The sequence below is a fragment of the Wyeomyia smithii genome, chromosome 1 (genome assembly GCF_029784165.1).
Source record: "Wyeomyia smithii strain HCP4-BCI-WySm-NY-G18 chromosome 1, ASM2978416v1, whole genome shotgun sequence".
Taxonomy (NCBI): Eukaryota; Metazoa; Arthropoda; class Insecta; order Diptera; family Culicidae; genus Wyeomyia; species Wyeomyia smithii.
In genome coordinates, this window is record NC_073694.1 from 41,814,409 (window position 1) to 41,836,727 (window position 22,319).

Sequence of the window (22,319 nt, forward strand, 5' to 3'; positions counted from 1 at the left end):
CTTGATGCGCTTTGGCACCAGAAAATAGAGCAACAGAAATAAAGCTTTGCTTGTCTATCAGCTGTATAATTTTTGATACAGATTGGACTGAGAGTTAAAGCAGCGTTGATATATATGAATTACGTTTGACTAGAGAGAAAAATTAGCTTGTTTAATAGTCAAGTTGATATGTTGTAGTAAATACGTTTGACCAAACCGAAATGAAGACCATTTTTGAAAATTTTTGTTCGACCAGAGTGAACTGAATGCATAAGTGTCAAAAATAAAAACCAAATATTTTATCAATTATTGCTATTTTTCGTGTATTTATGATAACAGGACATTCATTAAGCCCTGTTCATAACGTGTTAGCATTGAATTAATGATAAGTTCAAACACGATTAATTTATGGGTGGTCAAACTTCAAATGCTAGTTACTCAAAACTATGTGTTTGGCGCTTGGCTCGGTCTGGTCGCACGCCGACCATATGGCAGACTTTACAGTAGAACTTGACATATTTTTCATGGGGAAACTAAGAAGTTTGTAGAATAAAATTAATTAGTTTTTCCTCAATGATGTTCAAAGATCGAAATTGATTCCTCTAATAAATGCATAATAGAACACTTTTTATTATTCAAATGTTGTTTTCGAACATTCGAATATTTGACTTTTATCGAGTTTCTAGCTAATTGGTCATTGAAATATGTCTCGTTAGTAGCAATATGTTAAGTCTTAGTTAAGTCGAAGGATGTAAAAGAGGTTAAAATAAAAATACACCCAAACATAGAATAGCAAAGGTTTAAAAAACTAGCCCTTCAACTATACTAAATCCTTGCTAAGCCTATACTTCTACCAGCAAGCTTCCTCCAAGCATTGGCAAGCAATTTTCAGCTCTTGTGTCTTTTCATTTTTATGTAGAAACACATCTCGTGGATTTTACGATTCTGCTGACCCGTACAGTTGAGTGCAACCTCCGTAGCAATTTTTTTTGCCGCCCTGTGTATTGAAGAGGTAATTTTAAAACATAAAGCCATATGACTCATAACAAAAACGGAAGATCATACCATGTCGTAATTATACGCCAAGTCTGTGATCTGTGGTGCATAATCTGAAAAACCTATCATATGTGGATAAATTCTTTTTACTTATGAAATTTACCAAATAATTTTCATAAGGTGTTATTATAAAATTATTCATATTGGATGAAATTCCACTTTGTACATGTCCTTAAAAAATGAGCAATAAAGTTTCCAGAAGTCATCTTTAAACACAATATCCTATTACATTTGTATAACGTACAATTATTAATTTGCTATAATAAAACGTTCATGTAAAGTGTAATACAAAATTGGTATCGCTTTAGCTAAGAGAAACGAATAGAACAAAAAACTAACATCGCTTTTGCAATTCCTTCTGCCAGTCTATGCATAATGAAATAGGTCTCCCATTGCAAACGATTGCATCTGCCGGTACAATTTTGGAAGTCCTAATCAAGTACCAAATGCATTCATGAACGACCATTCAAGTGGCCATCATAACCAGTGTTACGTTTGTTTCAATTACCGAAGATCGACACTCACCAGCAAACGTTTGAATCTGTACCACTTATGCGTAACGCAGCGAACCGTCAAAATTAATAAATCATAACAATTAGACAGTGAAAGAGTATGATCGTAACGTGGCTTGAAAAAAAAAAAATCGCAGCTGCCGCTTACGAAGTGTGTTCATGTTCGATGACGTTTGTTAGCGCAGGTAATTGAGCAATTGGATGGTTACAATTCCACGGAGTCCTATTGTCGGTAATTTATTACGAATGTTCATATAAGCTCCAATAATCGAATTTCTGTTCGAGTGAAGTCTAATTCGTGTTAACTCATTTCTATGGTACATGATTAAAATTAGGGTAGGGAACATATTTTAAGCAGCTTTAGGAACCGCCTGTGTATTCAGACGAAATACTCGAAATGTGTTGGGTGAAACTCAAACAGTAGTAGGGGAACTGCTCCATTATTCATCTCAACAGCCAGCTGCACCTATATCCATCTTATTTCTCTCATTTGTCCAATTTATCGTCACATTTCTACAAATGTTTGAAAGTAAATCTATTTGCTTCTCGATTTTGTCAAGTGGTTGAAAGTTGTACGTTGAAAATATGGTAAAATTTGACGATAAATTGATGCAAAAGGCGTGATGAGACGAATATAGGTACTGAGATGAATATAGGAGCGTTTACCCTATATCAATCTGTTAGCTACCGTTTTCTCTATCAGAACTTGTTTTCAGATTGTAAAACTAAGTTAGCAAACTTTAACAATCGTCAATCAAAGTTACGAATCGAGGGACACTATTCCAATCACCCCGAACCTATTTTAAGCAGTTTCCATCTGTTTTGCAAGCGTTTTTTTTTTCAGCACCCGAAGTGGCTCCTGAATGGCTGCAATAAAAGTCGATTTGTTTCAATTGCAATTATTCACAGATTTTTTTGTGATTAACGGTATTACATATATTCGTAAGGCAGCTAGACAATCAAAGTTTTCGTTTCCATCATTGAAACTGTCGATATTGATCCAAATGCTGGAGTTTGAGGTCTGTTTTCTTCGACTGATTAAAATAGGCGCTACTGCTTAAGCCGTTCCTTACCCTATCATCAAAAGGTTAAAATTGCTTACCTTCATCTTGGTGTCCAATCCGGAAATCGATTTGACCAAAGGCTTGTTCCTTGGGGCGGTTTACGGCCACAAAACGGGTGCCGGAGGTAATTAATTGCTACACTACACTACACTGTCCTGTTTCCCCTATCCGTAAAGCTGGCACTGATAATTTTCTTCCCGACCTTACGCGGAAAACTTTGGCGTATTTCTGTCACCCTTGGTAAAACACTTTTTGTTTTTTCTGTTTTGCTGAAAAAATACCTCAATCAAAATTTCACTCTATTCAATTCAAAGTTTCGCGCCTCCAACTAACAACAAAAGATGAACTGTGTGAGAGGAAGAGGAAGATGTGAGATATGCTTGAGCTAAAATATTAATATTCAATGGTTAGATGTTATCACTTTCATCACGCAGCTGCTGTAGCCAACAACAGGAGACGAGCAAATGAAACGTCACTTTCGGCGTCTATTGTTATGCTTGCGTTTCGAGAAAGCTAATTGTCTCTGGCGGAGTTCGCGGCAAACGATGAGTCACCGAAAATTGGTGGCAAAATTGCAAATCACTACACGGTTAGGTCCATCGTTTTTCGGAAGCTGAGAGTGTGACAGGATTTGCTGCCAACTAAGAGCACTGCGGTGGTACGGTGCTGCTGCTGTTGCTGCTTTGATGTTGCGAAAGAACCTGTCGAGCTGTCTGTCGGTTTGGTTAACTATCGCGCCCGTGTCTCTTCGTGTGCTTCGTGCGGAAGTTTTACACACTCTATATAGGAACCCCACATGGCGACCGTGCGGACCGCATGGCAAGGTGTGGTGAGTTTGCGGGGGCCCTTCAATTACGTGGCTCTTGTTGTGTTGCATTGTGTATCGCGATGAGCTGATTACGTTTCACTGTTTCGACAGTTTTCCTGGACGATGCAGAAGTTCAATCCGGTAAGGACAACGAATGCAGTTGTCCGTGAAGCGTTTTCAATACAGTAAACTCGGTTCAACATGTGTGGAAAATTTCTTACGATGGAGTTTATAACTGGGGCTTCGCAAACCAATAACCTGTTTATGATTGGTGGTATGCCGATTTTGATGGTGATTGGTAATTAAATATTGAATTAGGTTAAGGAAGCGAATTTTATTGCGGTTCTATTTCGTGATAACACGTTGCGAATTGTGTCGGATGTGCTTTTCTTTATTGAGGGTTAACATGCACCGACTGGTTGCAGATGTTAATAAGTCTCACTTTTAAGTTTTTCGATTATTTGTGAAATCGAAGAAAATAATAACATTATTGCGCTCTCAGTGGCCTTATAACACCCTATTGAATTTCATTGTAATCGGATTTTTAGTTTGAGCACCGTGTTTCAAAATGTGAGTATCACGAAACTTCATTATCTCAGAAACTACACAACCAATTTAAATAAAACTGGTGTCAAATGAACGGACTGTCTTGATAATCCTTGACTAATGATAAACATGTGGTTCAAAATTTTTTAAAAGAAACGTATTCAGAGGCTTTGAAACTCACTCATTTTTCTTAGATTTAGCTGAATCAATTTTTTTCAAAATTAGTGTCGTATTGAAGGTCTAGTTACCCAACAACACCCTATTGAATTTTATTGCATTTCGACTATAACTTTGTTCGTTATGTATGGAAGAAGGAAATCACCTTTTGAAAAAAAAAACATATTCCAAAGACTGCTTAAGCTCACTAAATTTTTTCAGAATGGTTGGACCGATTTTCACAAAATTAGTCTCAAACATACTTAAATTATAACTTTTTATATAACATCAATATTCTAGAACCCAAAGAGTGGATATACGATATCATTCGATTGTGTTTGACAATTTCAGGATGTTTTCCACAAACCGGAAGCAAAATCGGGTTCCTAAGTAAAGTATAGAATTCACCCCGAGTCTTATCCCGGTTCCTGAAAAACATTATGTAATATTTGTCCTTTTTAGGTTGTTTCCCATAAATCGGAACTACTATCTAGAAATTTAAAGTGATGTCTCAATTTGATATCTGGCCTCTGGGTATAACGTTTCCGCAATACTCATAAGGAATGATATTTGGTCACTTTAAGCTGTTTTCCAGAAACTGAAAGTCGCCATCTTCGCCATCGAAATACTCAGATTTGGCAGAATTGGGCCATTTTAGGATGTATTCCGGTAACCAGGAGTAGTCACTTGGTATTTTGCGGGATGTATTTGAAACAATTTTATTTTATGGTATTTGCATGTGTGTGTGTCAATGTATGCTCATATGTGTTTAAAGGTTATGTTTTAAATATTCGGTATTTCGTTATTCAAAGTGGAAATAAATCCAGCAGAAATTTTCAAGGTGTATTCTTTTCTAGAAATTGAAGTGTTCGTGTAAATCTACTTTAACAAATAATAAGTTCGAATTAGAAAGGCTGGGTCTCACCGCTAGGGGGATTAATTTGGGTTTTAATATATAAACATGATTTTGATCTTATTCCCTTCGTTTCAGAAATGTATTTGACTGTAGAAAGGCCAAATATCATTCAGTATGGATACTTTCTGAACCGAAATGAAGTCCAGAATTCGATACCAGATGTCATTTTGATTGCGTTGTTTGCCCGAATACACCCTGAAATGGCCAAATAGGCCAATAGGGGAAATCAACTCCATACGCTATTTGAAATTCAAAATGACGATTTTCGGCCTTTGAAAAACAGCTTTTAGTGACTAAATGTTAAAAAAATGACTATTTTCGGAATTGGGATCGGGAAAATAACTCCAGAGGCCATTCTGAAATCCAAGAAGGCTTCTGAAGAAATATCCTAAAGTGATCGAATATCTTTTGATTCCCGGTATCAAGAAAGGAATACTTTAAAGGACTACCAATGTCATTTTGAAATCCATAAGGCGACTGCAGTTTCTGGGATACACTTTGAAATGACCAAATGTCATCCAATGTGGGTATTCCCGGAGTCGGGATACTACTTAGAAGCCGGGAATTAATTCCATACTCTATTTTAAAATCACATCTTCGATCTATGGTTGCGGTAAAACAAAATTCCCAAAAATAATCCATTTTCGCTTTGTGGTGACTCAATCAATTTCATTAGGCGGACAATGTGTGCAGTAGGGGAAGCGTAAAATAAGCGAACTGGAAATATGAAACAGATTTGGAAAAATATACCGCATCTCGTCGGGATGCGGTATATTTTTCCAAATCTGTATCATATTTCCAGTTCGCTTATTTTTCGCTTTCCCTACTCCACACATTGTCTGCCTAATGAACTTGAATGCTGGTTATTACTATTATTTCATTGCTCTGCGCTGAAAATCGATAAAAAGTTTCGAGGACAAATTTACGCGAACGAGAACCAGTTACATTTGAGCATTCCTAACACAGACAACATCAATAGACTCCAACCACTCCCTCTGATGTTCTCTAAGATTTATTCAAAATCTTTTTTAAATTCTGAACATTAACTGATGATATATTTTCATTTGTAACTTGACAATTAATATACGTATTAGGGTGGGAAATCGTTATATAAAAAAAACGAAACTTGATAGCAGAAAGCCAGAACCAAGTTTTGCCTTTCTCCTAGAAAGGTATAGCAATCACTTGCAAAACCGAAAGTATAAAAGTGCTCCAAAGGGCCGAATGGCATATATCACTCGACTCAGCTCGACGAGCTGAGCATTTTCTGTATGTGTGTGTGTGTGTATGTGTGTGTGTGTGTATGTGCAGATTTTTATTCTCACTCACTTTTCTCAGAGATGGCTGGACCGATTTTCATGAAATTAATTGCAAATGAAAGGTCTTGTTGTCCCATAAGACCATGTTAAATTTCATTGTAATCGGATTTTTAGTTAAGAGGTTATGTTTAAAAATGTGAAAATCATGAAACATCAATATCTCAGAAACTACACAACCGATTTGAACAAAATTGATCTCAAAAGAACGGGCTATCTAAAAAACCCTTAACTTTTGAATTTCATCAAGATTGAATTTGTGGCTCAAAAGTTATGAGAAGAAACGTGTTCTGAAGACTGTTTAATCTCACTCATGTTTCTCAGAGATGGCTGTACCGATTTTAATAAAATCAGTGTCAAATGGAAGGTCTTTTTGCCCCATAAGACCCTATTGATTTGTTTTGCAATCGAACTATTACTTTGCCTGTTATGTTTAAAAATGTGAAATCCAGCTATGCAAAGGAACATATTCCGAAGACTACTTGGACTCACTCATTTTTCTCAGAGATGGCCGACCCGATTTCCACAAAATTAGTGTCAAATGAAAGGTCTAGCTGCCTCAGAAAACCCAATTGAATTTTACTGTAATCGAACTGTAACTTCATTTGTAATGTGCCGACTTGTGAAAATCACGAAACTTCATTATCTCAGAAACTACACAACCGATTTGATTATTATCATCAGATGAGCGGGCTAGTTAAGGGTTAACTGATCAATTATGATTAAACACGTGGTTTCAAAGTTTGGCTGCCCTACACGTTCCCATTTCATTTGATTATAATCGAACTTAAGCAACCGTTATGTATTAAATTGTTAATAAAACAAGGAGAGTCTATTAACTCAAAGATTACATGACTTATTTGAACTTAACTAGTGTCATACGAACGAGTCATCTCTCAAACTTACAAATAACGAACTTCATAAAAATTTGATATGTGGCTCAAAAGTTATGAAAAGAAGAGAAATTCAAAGACTATTCAAAACTATACCTGTTTTGATCGATATATGTGGCCTCAACATGATTTAAATGTGGTGTCGTACTATTTGAACGTTCCAAGTTCATTGATTCCTTGCGGTTTGTTTGTAGTCTGCAAATGCACGACGAATCGGCCATAGGATATGATCAAAGTCAAATAACAAATCGTTTGAAATGATTGGTTTTATCGAAATGACAACATCCTCGTCTTTTGGCTTCTGTACATCGCCTTAATTCTGAATATATTCATATTGGGTGGTATTCTGTATTATCAGCAGACTTTCTGGCATCAATCTGACACCGGAAATACCCATATTGGGAGGTATTTTTGGTTGTTTTCCAGAAACTAAAAGTTGTCGTCTTCAAATTCAAAATAGTGTCCAGGGTCAATGTTTGGTTTCTATGCATCTTCACGTTTACGGAAATATCCATATTGAGTATTATTCGGTCATTTCCGACTGTTGCCTATAAGTTGCCATTAAGCAATTCAAAATGGTGCCTGAGGTCAATTGTTAGCTCCTTGCATCATTCTGGTTCCAGAGATACTCATATTGGATAGTATTTGTTTATTTTAGGCTGTTTTTCACAAACCGGTAGTCGCCATCTTGGATTTCAGAACGGTATTTAGGATACTGGTTAGAAAAAAACTCATATTGGGTGATATTTGGTCACTTTGGACTGTTTTTCAGAAGCCGAAAGTCGTCATTTTGGACTTTAGAATTGCCTGTGAAATCAATTTTTGTCATCTGGGCGTAAGTCTGGTTCCGAAAACATTCATATTGGATGGTATTTGGTCATTTCCGGCTGTTTACCAGACACCGGAAGTCACCATCTTAAAATTTAAGATTGTGTTTGTGTTCAATTTTTAGATTCTGTGCATCTTTCTGGTTCCAGAAATACTAATATTTAATGGGAATCGTCCATTTCAGGCTGTTTTCCAGAAACCGGAAGTTGCCATCTTACAATTCAAAATGTTGTCTGAAGTCGATTTGTGGCTCCAGTGCATCATTACGGTTCCGAAAATACCCATATTGGGTGGTATTTGGTCATTTGCCGCTGTTTTTCCGACACCGGAAGTCGCCATTTTGGATTTCATAATGGCATTTGGAAACAATTTCTGGATTTTGAACGGCATACTGGTTAAAGAAAAACTCATATTGGGTGGTATTTGGTATTTGGATTTCAGCTCCTGTGTATTATTCTAGATCCGGATATTATTATATTGGGTGGAAATCGGCCATTTTCGGCTGTTTTCCAGAAACCGGAAGTTGCCATCTTTCAATCCAAAATGTTGTCTGAGGTCGATTATGGAACATATTTGTTACCACTAAAAACATTCACCTGCCAATATGGTTCCATTTAGTTGATTAGTTCGCGAGATGTGCAGAAATTTGTGAAGAAACATGTACTTCCAGAAGAGGGAGGGGCGTCAAACCATTATGGACATATTTGTTACCTCTAAAAACATTCACATACCAAATTTGGTTGTATTTTCTTGATTGGTTCTTGAGCTGTGCGAAATTTGTGTTTCATTTTCATGGGATCCCTCCCTTATAGAAGAGGGAGTCAGGTTCCAAACCATTATGTACATATTTGTTACCACTAAAAACATTCACCTGCCAAATTTTGTTCCATTTGGTTGATTAGTTCTCGAGATGTGCACAAATTTGTGTTTCATCCAACTATTATGGACATATTAGTTACCCCTTAAAACATCCACATGCCAAATTCGGTTTCATTTGCTTGGTTTGTTCTTGAGTTGTGCAGAAATTTATGTTTCATTTGTATGGGACCCCTCCCTTCCAGATAAGGGAGGGGTCTCAAACTATCATAGGAACCTTTATCGGCACCAAACACCCCTACATACAAATTTTCAGGTCGATCGGTTCGGTAGTTTTCGGGCCTATATGGATCAGACAGACAGACAGACTTGGCTGCATTTTTATATGTAAAGATTACAACATCAATATTTTAGAACCTAAAGAGTGAATATACATTTATTGGATTGATGCGTTCATGTAAATCTATTTTAACAAATAAAAAATTGAATGAGAAAGGCTGGGTCTGACCGCTAGGTGGATTAATTTAGGTTTTTTTTGTTCTGTTTGTCGTTTTTGGCTTCAAGGAAACCGATCAGCAAAAGGAGGAATTCTGGAAGACCATAACTGTAGGTTCAATTACTTGGTTTGCAACCATCAGCCACCAGGATGACAAATATGTTGGCTATTCGCATTAATTGTAGTGGCACTTGAGGAGACCTCAAGAGGCCAGAAAAATGATCCTCGATGACACTGAACTGAAAACGTTCAAAATGCAGGCTTTCGACAAATTCTTTCGACAAACTTTCAAATGCATACAGTCTGGTTTGCAACTATCTGCAACCTTCGGAGAAATATAAACTCAAAATATGGCAAAAAACTAGAAATATCTTGAGAACAAATGAAAATATTAAACCTATATATTCTACAAAAATGCTAGGTTTAGCAGAATGAACGAAATCTTAGAACATCTTGAACTGTTTCGACTATTACAGAAAAAGTTATGGACAAAAAACTAATTTTGAGGACTGTTTCTCGTAAAACTCTATTTCGTCATATCAGACGTACAGATAGAAGATTACAGTGTTAAGCAATTCTTTTTCTTATAGATTTTTCTACAACTTTGCTGAAGAAAGCAATCGAGTATTTTAAAAATTTGAAAAAATAATTTTTTTATCTAACTACTAGGGGGATTGATCAAAAAAACCGAAAACGCCAAAAGAAAGGCCTTGTTATATGAAATAAACTTGCTGAAGACACTGGGTACATAAAATCAATATTTCACAGCCAAATCTAAAACGATGACGATTTTTCGAGTTTAGACCACTGTGGCATGGTGCGAATATTGGCGTCAAAATGGGATATCATGAGTGGTTTGCTCGAGAAGAATATTCGAAGCAACGCAAAACGTCATTATTTGTCATTCTTGTACTTCGTATTCTTTCTGATCAGAATGGCTTGGAGAAATTTAACGTGAATCAAATCAACAAATTCATTCGCGAGGTAGATGTAACATTTCAGAAATACAATAAATCATTATATTCAAACCTTTCCCCGCTATGAGGGGTTTGTCGAAATATCGGTATAAAACTAGGAATTTTCTTGAAACCAATATATTTTGGAACCACTTGTACACTATTTTTCATGTTTAACAAGCCAGTCGTCGCAATAGATGAACAAAAAAAAAAAGGCCAGTCGTCGCAGGTTCGAGTCTCGACTCGAAGGAAACTGTTAGTGTCAGCAAGTTCGTTGCGCTAGCTCCGCAGCTGTCTTGCACATAAACAGTTGGCTACGAAATCTGTGAATAATAAATAAAAGGTCGAGTTCTGAATCGAAATACAGTAACAAGGCTTTGCTTTAACCAAACCAAATAAGTTATTGATCGGCTTTGATGAAAACATTTTTATTTTTCTCCGAAATATTATAAGGGTGTGATATGAACACGAGAAAAAGTGAACTCCACCTCGCAGTTAAAGTGAAACAACGCTGATGTAATTAATTCGCCAAAAACCATCGATAGAAGAAAGCCAACAAAAAGATGACCATCTTATGATGCAAGTAATGAGTCGAAACTAAACTTATACCTGAGCTAATACATGAGATAAACTAAGCAAAGTGAATCAAACCAAACATTTGGCAACAGTTGAGGAAGCGCATTGAGGTTAAAACAAAAATAAAAAAGTGAATCAACTCTGGATCCCTTTGATGGTTATGGTATTCCGAGTTACTGGGCTTATTGAGTCATTTCGGCCTGGTAACATATTTTGGCCTTTCGAGCTACACTTTGAATAATTACCACTTAGAAAGTTGTTAGATAATAGTTAGTTTTCAGTGTCAATAAAATAGATCTTTTCAATGAGGATTTAATGTTTCTGTACAATATTTTGCTGCAATTTTATTTAACAGCTCCGAAGGTCAAATTTTCAGACACTAACAGTTTCACTAAATTTTAAAATTAGAGAAATCGCAAATTTGTTAATTTTCTTTCAAATAGAAAAAATTTTTACGTATGCTTAAGTCACAGCGCTGAGAAATTCAGCAACCTTTGAAAACAATATTTGGTCATGACACGATCGTATTATATGTAGTCATAAATTTTTTGTGGTTTTGTTAGTCCAGTCAAACGACGTTAATGAGCCAACCAAGCAGATTCGAACTAATGCACATCTCATAATCCAACAGGATTGTTTTCCTCGCCGTAAGCTCTACTACTCCTAACGATCGAACGCAACGCTCTCATCGCCCGGCACGACGGACGCCACCATCCGAGTTCATCAACTCGCAAAATTACGCAATCGCAAAACTGGCTGCATTTCCATTAGTTTCGTTTCGTTGTTTTGGAGTAGCGCAGACGCCAGCAGAGTGATCAGATCTCGAAGCATCGCTCAATCAAATCATCGGGGCCCAGTTTGCTTCGACCCACAGAAACCGTAACCCGAAATGAAAATCACCACGTGCCCCAGCTTTCGCACTTACCCCTGTGCGCGGCTCCCGGGCCGAAAAGTTGAATAATTTTAAATGCAAGCTATGGGAAATAAGCACATTTCTCTTTCTGCTTGAAAAACTCCGGCACCGATTAACAACAACAACAACAGTCAGCTCAAGACAGGCACCACACAATAATCGGCTAGCAGCATCGCACGCGCTCGAAAGCGAAAGAGGGAAGCGATATGACGGTGGGCTTTCTTCACACACAGCGCACCCGCCACACCCGTGTCTCGGACAATTGTTCCGCACCAAGCACGCCACTTGAGGCTCAGCAGTTCGATTATGATGATTATAGACAGCAGCAGGAACTGCGCGTGACTCTTCCAGCAACTCGACCGCAACGAAAAAAAGCACTAGGCACTAACCGTCACTTTGGCGTGGCGCTCGCGAGTCTACTTGCTTCGACGACACTCCGTACGCGGCGACTGATCGAATGAAAATGAAAGTGGTCTCGTCGTAGTTAGGTCGCTCTGAGTCTTGCAGTGCCCTCCCCGCCAAGGTATTTGATGTCTGGTGCGGTTTGTGGCCGTTTTGGATTTTGCTATTCGTCACACGAACTTCCCCTACTCAGGACTTAATGGCCATTCGGAAGAAACCGGCGGACAGCACTGACCTGTCCGTGGAATGATCTCTCAGCGCGCGACCGGTGCCGGTTTGACCAATTGAAGAAATTAGATGCAGGGTGATACGCGACAAGCTACGCACTGATCATGGTCGCACTCGGGGCACCCTGCTTTATAGATTCGCTACCAAAACCGGACGATGTCCGACCCTGCTGGAAGCGCGGAAGGCTAATCACTTAACAGGGCGCGGATTTGATGCGGACTGGAACTGGATTCAATCGTGACAAGTGACCTTCGTATATATAAGGTTATGATTTGATATTATGTAACTCAGCATAAGGACGAAACTGCAGAGCGATAGTTGTGGAATGGTACAATCAAGTGAAACTAGTAATTTCCTATAGGGTTCACATTGTATGCAATCGATCACATTAAATTGTGAAGAGTTTAATGGAATGCATGCGAAATTGCATACATTAATTTGCATAAACATTTCACTGCACGCAAGCGCAATTTAAGACAACGGTTTCTTGTCTATCGAGCAGCGAATGTGAAGGGTTGAAGCACTAAGCGATTTATAATTGAACATGCAAGTAACAAGCAACGAACTTTAGTAAATCATCAATCATTTCACGTCTACGATTCGCAAAACCATTGTAGTGTTATCATTACTGTTGGACATGTATCTGAATCTGTATCAGAATTTGGACTTCCAAGTCCAAGTTGTACTCGAGCTCAGATTTGGGCTCAGGCTTGGACTTGGACTTTTTTTTGTTCTCGATTATTTTCCGTCGGTCTAGTTCCGCCACTGTTGTTGTGCCTATCACCGACACCCGGAGAAACGACTTCATTCAAGACCCTAACTTACGACCCGTTGATTAACGGACCGGCGCCAACGGCTTTACTTCCTCATGCGATGGAGAGCGTGATCCCAGAGATTTTTCACCTCAGAAAATCTCCTGGTGCCTGCTAGGATCGAATCTAGACCAGTTAGGTTGGTTATGAGTGGATCACGCCACCCCACAACCATCGACACCTATGTCGGCGTTGGGATACGAACCCAGGCGAAGAGCGTGGTTGGTGAAGATGTTACCAACTACGCTAAGCCCCCCGCCATGAACTTGGAATTGGAATTGGAATTGGATTTGGACTTGGACTTGGACTTGGACCTGGACTTGGTCTTGAAATTGGACTTGCACTTGGACTTGGACATGGACTTGGACTTGGACTTGGACTTGGACTTGGACTTGGACTTGGACTTGGACTTGGACTTGGACTTGGACTTGGACTTGGACTTGGACTTGGACTTGGACTTGGACTTGGACTTGGACTTGGACTTGGACTTGGACTTGGACTTGGACTTGGACTTGGACTTGGACTTGGACTTGGACTTGGACTTGGACTTGGACTTGGACTTGGACTTGGACTTGGACTTGGACTTGGACTTGGACTTGGACTTGGACTTGGACTTGGACTTGGACTTGGACTTGGACTTGGACTTGGACTTGGACTTGGACTTGGACTTGGACTTGGACTTGGACTTGGACTTGGACTTGGACTTGGACTTGGACTTGGACTTGGACTTGGACTTGGACTTGGACTTGGACTTGGACTTGGACTTGGACTTGGACTTGGACTTGGACTTGGACTTGGACTTGGACTTGGACTTGGACTTGGACTTGGACTTGGACTTGGACTTGGACTCGGTTGATTCAACTACTATACGCCATATGGCAGATTTCGGTTTATATCAAAGTTTCAGCCCCAATAAATAGTACGATAATTTATATGACCATTACTGAAATAGGATCACTTACCTAGTTTAGCATGCAACGGTACACTTGATATTATAACCACAGATGAACAGACTTGACTCTCACTGCTCCATTCTGCGAAAAGAATTCAACCGTCATTTCAAAATATTACGTCACAAATTAGTTTCCACTGTAATTTTTGAAAAAAAAAAAAAGGCTAAAAATGTATATACCAAACATGCAGGACAACATCTTTTCCACGGATTTATTTCAAAGATTTTTTGCTGTTTGCTGTGCTATGAGTTCTGTATTAATAAAACGATAGTAGCGTGACACCACGCCGGCCGGCCAGTGATGCTGTCCATCATTCAGCATTGATCAAGTCAGCCCACTTTGGGGTGATTGGAATGCAAATTCTTCTCGAAGTAGGTACACAATATTGGACTAGTGAACATATAACATGTTCGTTTTTGCGTATCAACTTTGTTGACCCGACCGGCAAAAGGGTTTCAGCAGGGCACATTTTATCGTAATTATGAATAGTGATGGCGTTTAATTAGATGCGTAAATAACAACTAACGTCAAATGGCTATTAACTACATAATAACGGCATAGAATGAAGGTTATAGTATGGTAGTATTGGGTTAATGCTACTATTATTTGAAATATTTCCATGCTAGACGAGTATATTTAGCAAGACTGAGAGGTTTTTCTTCGAAAAGCTTTTTAGAAGACGTTATGACCGTCGTTTAAGGTTCTTGACCGAAGCAATTAGAAGCTTTATTAACGAGTTGTATTAACTAGACAGTTGTCGCATTCAACAACACACTAAGGTAGAAGACAATGGTTTTGTCCTACTATATTTTTTACATATGGACTTTATAATTTCTTTACAAATCATACAATCGTGTGAACACTCAATTAAATAATTCATGTTTACTCCCTGAATTTTGTAGTATATGACCTAATCTTAAACAGGTGACATGTATCTTGAATTAATAATCGCTCTGTAACTTGAGTCAAAATATTTAGATTGTCACGCTATTCTGCTGACTCACAAAGCCATTAGACTGTCATCTTGCTGTTGTATGCAGGAAGCTATGGAATGTGAATTTGAATGACGTGTTTGGGAGAAGCGACTGACCGTACTTTTTCCGAAAAATTTAGTCTTAGTGTATGGACTTATCTTTTATGAGCCTCGTGTTCGGATGAATGAATGTCCCTCTAACCATTCGACGGAATTTAATTGTGTTGTGATGATAATGGTTTTGATGGAGGTTAATGTAGAGAGTGTTTCTGGTCAGTATGAGCTTCAAATATGCAATTACTCAGTGTAAATCTTGGCACACGCATTAGAAAACTGATTGCTTCCATGGGTGGAAAACATTTTTAAAGCCGTGCATTCTAGCACATGTGTTTTATTCAAAATATTATAGCTAGGGACAGTGGAAATTCAGCATCGGCCGCGAAATTTACAAAATCCCGCGAAATTGATGAGAAAAGCAAGATTTTGTGTTGTTCATTTAATTTTATCACTCTGGATTGACATTTCTTCGAGCGATTCGGTTGCTGGATCCATTTTAAGCATAGGTTTTGGCAAGTGATGACCTGCAAGATGGAATTCCAGAGTGTGCAGCCATAAATCTAAGTTGCAAGATGAACTCGGGGCGTACAAGCAAGTAATTTTGGTGTGACGCCATTAGCATTTTAAAAATCAAATCGCAGACATTTTCCTTTTCTGGGCTCGCAATCAAATATTTATCGATTTCTGTAAACTCGGTAGATGTGAAACGCAGTTTGAGCCAGTATAACTTGATTATTACGTATTGACACCAGAATATGACTGATCACAATTTGACACAGCATGTGTCTAAGCAAATCAATAGGCTGACCAGATTTTATGCGAGAAAAACGGAACAAATGGGTTTGAAAAATGAAGCACTAGGGGAGAATAATTTTTGAAAATTGTTACTAACTAAAGAGCAAGATCGCGCCAAATCACCGATGGTCGAAAATCGACCATTTTTGATTTGAATGAAACTTTGCACACGTATTTGGCTTAGCAAACTGAGCATTTTCCACAGATGGAACGATTTTTTACACCCATGAGTTACATTCTAAAAGGGCGTATGCCTTTTGGCATAGGTTTTATTCGAAGCATTGTAGCCCAGAAACCGTTGGTTGTATAGAAAAACTGTCTGAGAATGAGTTGTAGGAAATTAAAAATGCACCATAAACAAAATATACACTGTACAAAAAAAATTTTTTTTGACCAAAAAAATTAAAAATAAAGATTAAATTTCAGTTAAAAAAAAAATTGAATTTTTTTAATTTTTTTTTAAGGAACTTGACGTTAATACGCAACTTTTAAAAAAAAGTACAGGATGGAGAAATGAAAAATATTTTTGTTATGGTAGATTATTTTTTTTATAAAAATTCTAATTTAAACATTTTTCAAAATATTTGTATTCTAATGATTTTAAAAGATGCAAAGAGTTATTTTAAATCAAAAAGCTTTTGGTAGTAAACATTCTTAAGGCATCGGTTTTCGAGTTATTTTGAATTTAAGCTCAAAAAATTGTTAATATTTCGGAAAATACACGTTTTTCTTAATTTGTCCATGATTCTCCAGCAAAAACCATACGTTCATTGGAATGTTTGATCAAAAATATACAATTCATTCTTTGACAACAAAACGATTGGATAAATAACTCAAGCGCTAAAACTTAGCCTACCTACACGTTCCCCCTTGCCGAATGTTTTATAAAAAAATATGTTTGTCGTGCAACACTACCTACTTGTTTACCAATAATAACTGTTTGTAAAGTACGCAACCAATAACTACTGGGTTACCTATAATATCTGTTTTCGTTTATAAATACGATTGCACTACTCCAGATGTGTTAGTAACAGTTTGCATTTTGTGTAGATGAATAAAGTGAAAATGGAATACACCAAGCCCAAATGCTGTAAACCCTTTCCTGATCATCGGTGCTCATCAAGCTTACGCAAATTAAACGAAAACGTTATCGCAATATTAAAAATATTGAACAGTCAAGCTCAATTTAATACGTCTTTATCAATTTGTGATTCGTGTAGTTATTGGAATGATAGTCAAGCCACCATTCATCCCTTCGTTGTTTACTATTCAGAATCTGGAACACTTACTGAATCAGAATCTCATGATATTGTTGCGGTTCAGGTGTTCATCGCCAAAAATAATGAGTTTTTTGAAAACAACAATAGAGTTGAAAAAAGCGATATTAATGTCTGATGGAGCTGCCTCACAATATAAAAATAGAAAAAACTTTGCAACAAAATAAAACGTCGATGCAGAGTGGCATTTTTTTGCGACTTCTCATGGTAAAGGCCCATGCGATGCAATTGATGGCATATTAAAACGAATGGCAGGAAATGCAAGTTTAGCTAAAGAACATGAACATCCCATTACAAGCGCAAAAGAATTGTATGATTGGTCTAATCAGAAAAGTAATAAAAATTCATCAAAAATGTCATTTAGTTGGGTATCATATGAAGAATATGAACAAGGAGTAACAGAATGGAGCAATATTTTCAAAAAATCTATAATAATAGCTGCCACACAAAAGTATTACTCTTTCGTTCCGATTTCAGAAAATAAGATACAAACGAAGATGTTTCCAAAAAATGACCAATCATTTACTTATTTTTTTTTTTCATCTATAGTTTATTTGACACGGCACAAATACAATTCAATGTTTAACGGCGCCAATTATATCTGGAAGCTTACTTTCTGAAGTATCTTAATAACTAAAAGCAAATTTTTTATCCTCACTGCCGTCTACGAGCTGAAACTAAATCGAACTTAAAGCTAAAATATTTTGCATTAAAAGCACAGGTTTGCTGTTTGATGGTTTTCATTGCCATAGGTAAGCAGCATATTAAATTTGTTTCGCTGCTGGGCCAAGAGATTACGGACTGGCATATTGGGTTGTTTCCATCGGGCCTTGAGGGTATCGTGCGGGTCTGATTGCTGTTTCCGGATCCGGGGTCTTAACGTGTTCTTGTCGTTTGGTTGGATGTAGGCGGAAGGGGATAGGACTAAACTGGGGCGTGGATGGATTTCAGGAAAACGTATATAAGGGACATGTAGGATATGTCACGGCTCGCCAAGACATCACGAACAGGAACAGCCGGCTGCCTACTTTCGGCCTGCAGGGAAGCTATTTATTTAGACCTGGCGTCACGGTGTACAGGGCATGACCAAACCACATGCTCTATGTCGTGATAACCCTCACCACAGGCACAGATACCACTTTCCCCGAGCCCAACACGACGGAGATGCGCGCCAAATCTATAGTGATTGGACATAAGCCGGGACATCACGCAAATGAAATCCCGACCTACATCCAACCCCTTGAACCACGGGTTCGTCGATACTTTGGGGATTATTGAATGTAACCACCTTCCCAGTTCCCCTTTGGTCCAAGAATTTTGCCAACTGATTATCGTATTCTGACGTACAAATGCAAAAAATTCATTAAAGGCAATTGGTCTTTCATAAATATCACCGTTTGTTGCGCCCACCTTAGCCAAAGAGTCCGCTTTCTCATTACCCGGTATCGAGCAGTGAGAAGGGACCCACGCTAAGGTAATCTGATACGATTTTTCGGATAAAGCACTCAGATGTTCCCGTATTCTCCCCAGGAAATACGGAGAGTGCTTAACATCTTTCATCGGTCGAAGAGCCTCAATAGAACTGAGACTGTCCGTAAAGATGAAATAATGGTCCGTGGGTATTTTTTCGATAATCCCTAGGGTGTACTGAATTGCAGCCAATTCTGCGACGTAAACTGAAGCAGGATTATCGAGCTTATGGGAGACGGTTAAATTGTTATTGAAGACACCGAAGCCAGTGGACCCATCGAGAAGTGATCCGTCAGTGTAGTACATATTGTCGCAGTTGATGTTTCGATATTTATTGGAAAAAAATTTAGGGATCTGCTGCACGCGTAAATGATCCGGGATTCCACGAGTTTCTTCTATCATGGATGTATCGAAAAACACAGTAGAATTAGAAGTATTTGATAAGTCGACACGATTTGGAATATCCGAAGAAAGGTTAATATTTTGGGACATGTGATTGAAATACAATGTCATAAAACGGGTTTGAGAATTAAGTTCGATTAACCTTTCAAAATTTTCAATCACGGGACGGTTCAAGACCTCACATTTGATAAGAATACGAAAAGACAGGCTCCAGAAGCGGTTTTTCAATGGTAGTACTCCAGCTAAGACCTCCAAACTCATCGTATGGGTCGACTGCATGCAACCCAAGGCGATACGCAAACAACGATATTGTATTCGCTCCAGTTTGATCAAATGTGTGTTTGCTGCGGAGCGGAAGCAGAAACACCCGTACTCAATAACAGACAGAATCGTTGTTTGGAAAGCCTTATAAGGTCTCCTGGGTGGGCTCCGAACCATTGTGCGGTTATTGTACGAAGAAAATTCACTCTTTGTTGACATTTTTTCATCAGATACCTCACGTGACAACCCCAGGTCCCTTTAGAGTCGAACCAGACACCAAGATATTTGTGTACCAAAACCTGAGAAATCGTTTTACCCATTAATTGTGTTTGAAGCTGAGCAGGTTCATGCTTCCTAGAAAAAACTACTATCTCAGTCTTCTCCGGAGAGAATTCGATACCTAGCTGTAAAGCCCAAGCAGACAAATTGTCCAAGGTATCTTGCAATGGTCCTTGCAAATCGGCAGCTTTGGCTCCTGTAACAGAGATTACACTGTCGTCTGCAAGTTGTCTTATCGTGCAAGAATTTGCCAGACATTCATCGATGTCATTTACATAAAAGTTTTAAAGAAGGGGGCTTAAACATGAGCCCTGGGGAAGACCCATGTAGCTAATGCGAAAAGTTGCCAAATCGCCGTGCGTAAAATGCATGTGCTTTTCGGACAACAAGTTGTGCAAAAAATTGTTCAAAATTGGAGAAAATCCTTGTCGGTGAAGTTTACCCGAAAGAATGTCAATAGAAACGGATTCAAAAGCCCCCTTAATGTCCAAGAACGCAGACGCCATTTGTTCTTTGCGAGCCTACGCAAGCTGAATATCTGTTGAAAGCAACGCAAGACAATCATTCGTCCCTTTGGCACGGCGAAAGCCAAATTGAGTATCTGATAGTAGACCATTTGATTCGACCCAATGGTCTAAACGACGGAGTATCATTTTTTCCATCAATTTCCGGATACAGGATAGCATTACAATCGGCCTATAAGAGTTGTGATCAGAAGCTGGTTTCCCTGGTTTTTGGATGGCGATCACCTTCACTTGCCTCCAATCCTGCGGTACAATGTTTTGCTCCAGGAACTTATTGAACAAGTTCAACAAGCGCCTCTTGGCATTGCCGGGTAGATTCTTCAACAAGTTGAATTTGATTCTATCTAACCCAGGCGCGTTATTGTTACAGGACAGGAGGGCAACTGAAAATTCTGCCATCGTAAAAGGTGATTCTATCGCGTCGTGGCCCGGAGACGCATCACGAACAATATTTTGCTCAGGAACAGAGTCCGGACATACTTTCCTGGCAAAATCAAATATCCACCTACTTGAAGACTCCTCGCTTTCGTTGACCGTTACGCGATTCCGCATTCTTCGGGCTGTGTTCCAAAGAGTGCTCATCGATGTCTCCCTCGATGTCTCGTTCACGAACCGACGCCAATATCCGCGTTTCTTTGCTTTGGCCAAGCTTTTAAGCTTGGTATCAAGCTCCGAATACCGTAAATAATCGCCAGGTATACCTCCCTTCTGGTAGGCCTTAAACACGTCGGATCCTTGCGTGTAGACATCGGAGCACTCTTTTTACCACCACGGAGTTGGAGGCCGTTCTTTGATCGTTACGCCGGGATATTTCTTCGTTTGGGCTTGCAACGCGGCGTCGAGAATCAAGCCCGCGAGGAGGTTGTATTCTTCAAGTGGTGGATGATGTTGAATCGACTCGACAGCTTCTGAAACCATTTCCTCGTATAACTTCCAATCGACATTCCGTGTGAGGTCATACGGAATGTCAATTGGCCGCATGCGAGTTGACCCGTTAGTAATTGAAATAAGAATAGGCAAATGGTCGCTACCGTGAGGATCGGGGATTACCTTCCATGTGCAATCCAACCGTAGCGACGTCGAACATAAGGATAGATCCAAAGCGCTTGGGCGCGCTGGAGGTTTCGAGATACGTGTCATTTCACCGTTGTTCAAAATAGTCATGTCGAAGTCATCGCAAAGGTTATAGATTAAAGAGGAGCGGTTATCATTGTAAGGGGAACCCCAAGCCACACCATGAGAGTTGAAGTCTCCCAGAATCAAACGTGGCGAGGGAAGAAGTTCTATTAAATCAAAGAGCAGCCGTTGCCCAACCCGTGCTCTGGGAGGAATATATATTGAGGCAATACAAAGCTCTTTACCTTGTATTGTCATTTGACATGCGACAACTTCGATGCCAGGAATCGAGGGGAGGTTAATACGAAAGAAAGAATAGCACTTTTTAATCCCTAAAAGTACTCCTCCATATGGGGTGTCTCGATCAAGGCGAATAATATTAAAATCATGGAAGTTGAGATCAATATTTGAAGTAAGCCAAGTTTCACAAAGGGAAAATGCATCGCATTTGTTTTTATTTATCAAAACTTTAAACGAATCAATTTTTGGTAAAATACTTCTACAATTCCACTGTAAGACAGAGATAGAATCCTTCATATACGCAGTTGAATTAGGCATCGAAGGATACAATCGCTGCAAGGAGGGGCCATTGGGCAGTCAACTGCTTCAAAAATGATCTAACTGTTGGGAGGAATGCTGTAAGAAAAATTTTAATTGGATCGGGTACATTGAAATTTTCAAAAATCCAGTCCACAATGTCAAATAATTTCACTAATCCAGAGTTTGTTTCATCAACTGGATGTGCTTTTGCAACTGGGGTTTTAGATGTTCCTGGCAGTGCTGGGAACCCCTTCTGGGACTTTAAGTTTGCAAGCCCAGGAGGAGTTTGCTACGGTTTATCCGCAGCACTGTTTGGTTTGTTCGTACTTTTCATTACACTTTGGGAAATCTTAGGACCTTTACGGGGAAGTTTAGGAGAAGAAACATTTTTCCTCTTCC

General features: G+C 38.8%; 1 protein-coding gene across 6 annotated transcripts in view; it reads right to left on the minus strand.

Moving 5' to 3' along the window:
• LOC129734098 (serine-rich adhesin for platelets) overlaps positions 1 to 12,552 on the minus strand; it is a 101,121-nt gene extending 88,569 nt beyond the window's left edge. The window contains exons 1-2 of one of the 6 annotated variants that reach the window (XM_055695830.1): positions 12,469 to 12,552; positions 2,650 to 2,880 (exon numbers count right to left, since the gene is read on the minus strand). In XM_055695830.1, the coding sequence (XP_055551805.1) occupies positions 2,650 to 2,655 (6 nt within the window). In that variant the 5' untranslated portion in view covers positions 2,656 to 2,880; positions 12,469 to 12,552. Of the gene's footprint in view, positions 1 to 2,649; positions 2,958 to 3,032; positions 3,244 to 12,104; positions 12,124 to 12,220 lie in introns of those variants that run through there. The other 5 variants (XM_055695827.1, XM_055695829.1, XM_055695825.1 and 2 more) reach the window with 5 other exon arrangements.
• Positions 12,553 to 22,319: the final 9,767 nt, after the last annotated feature.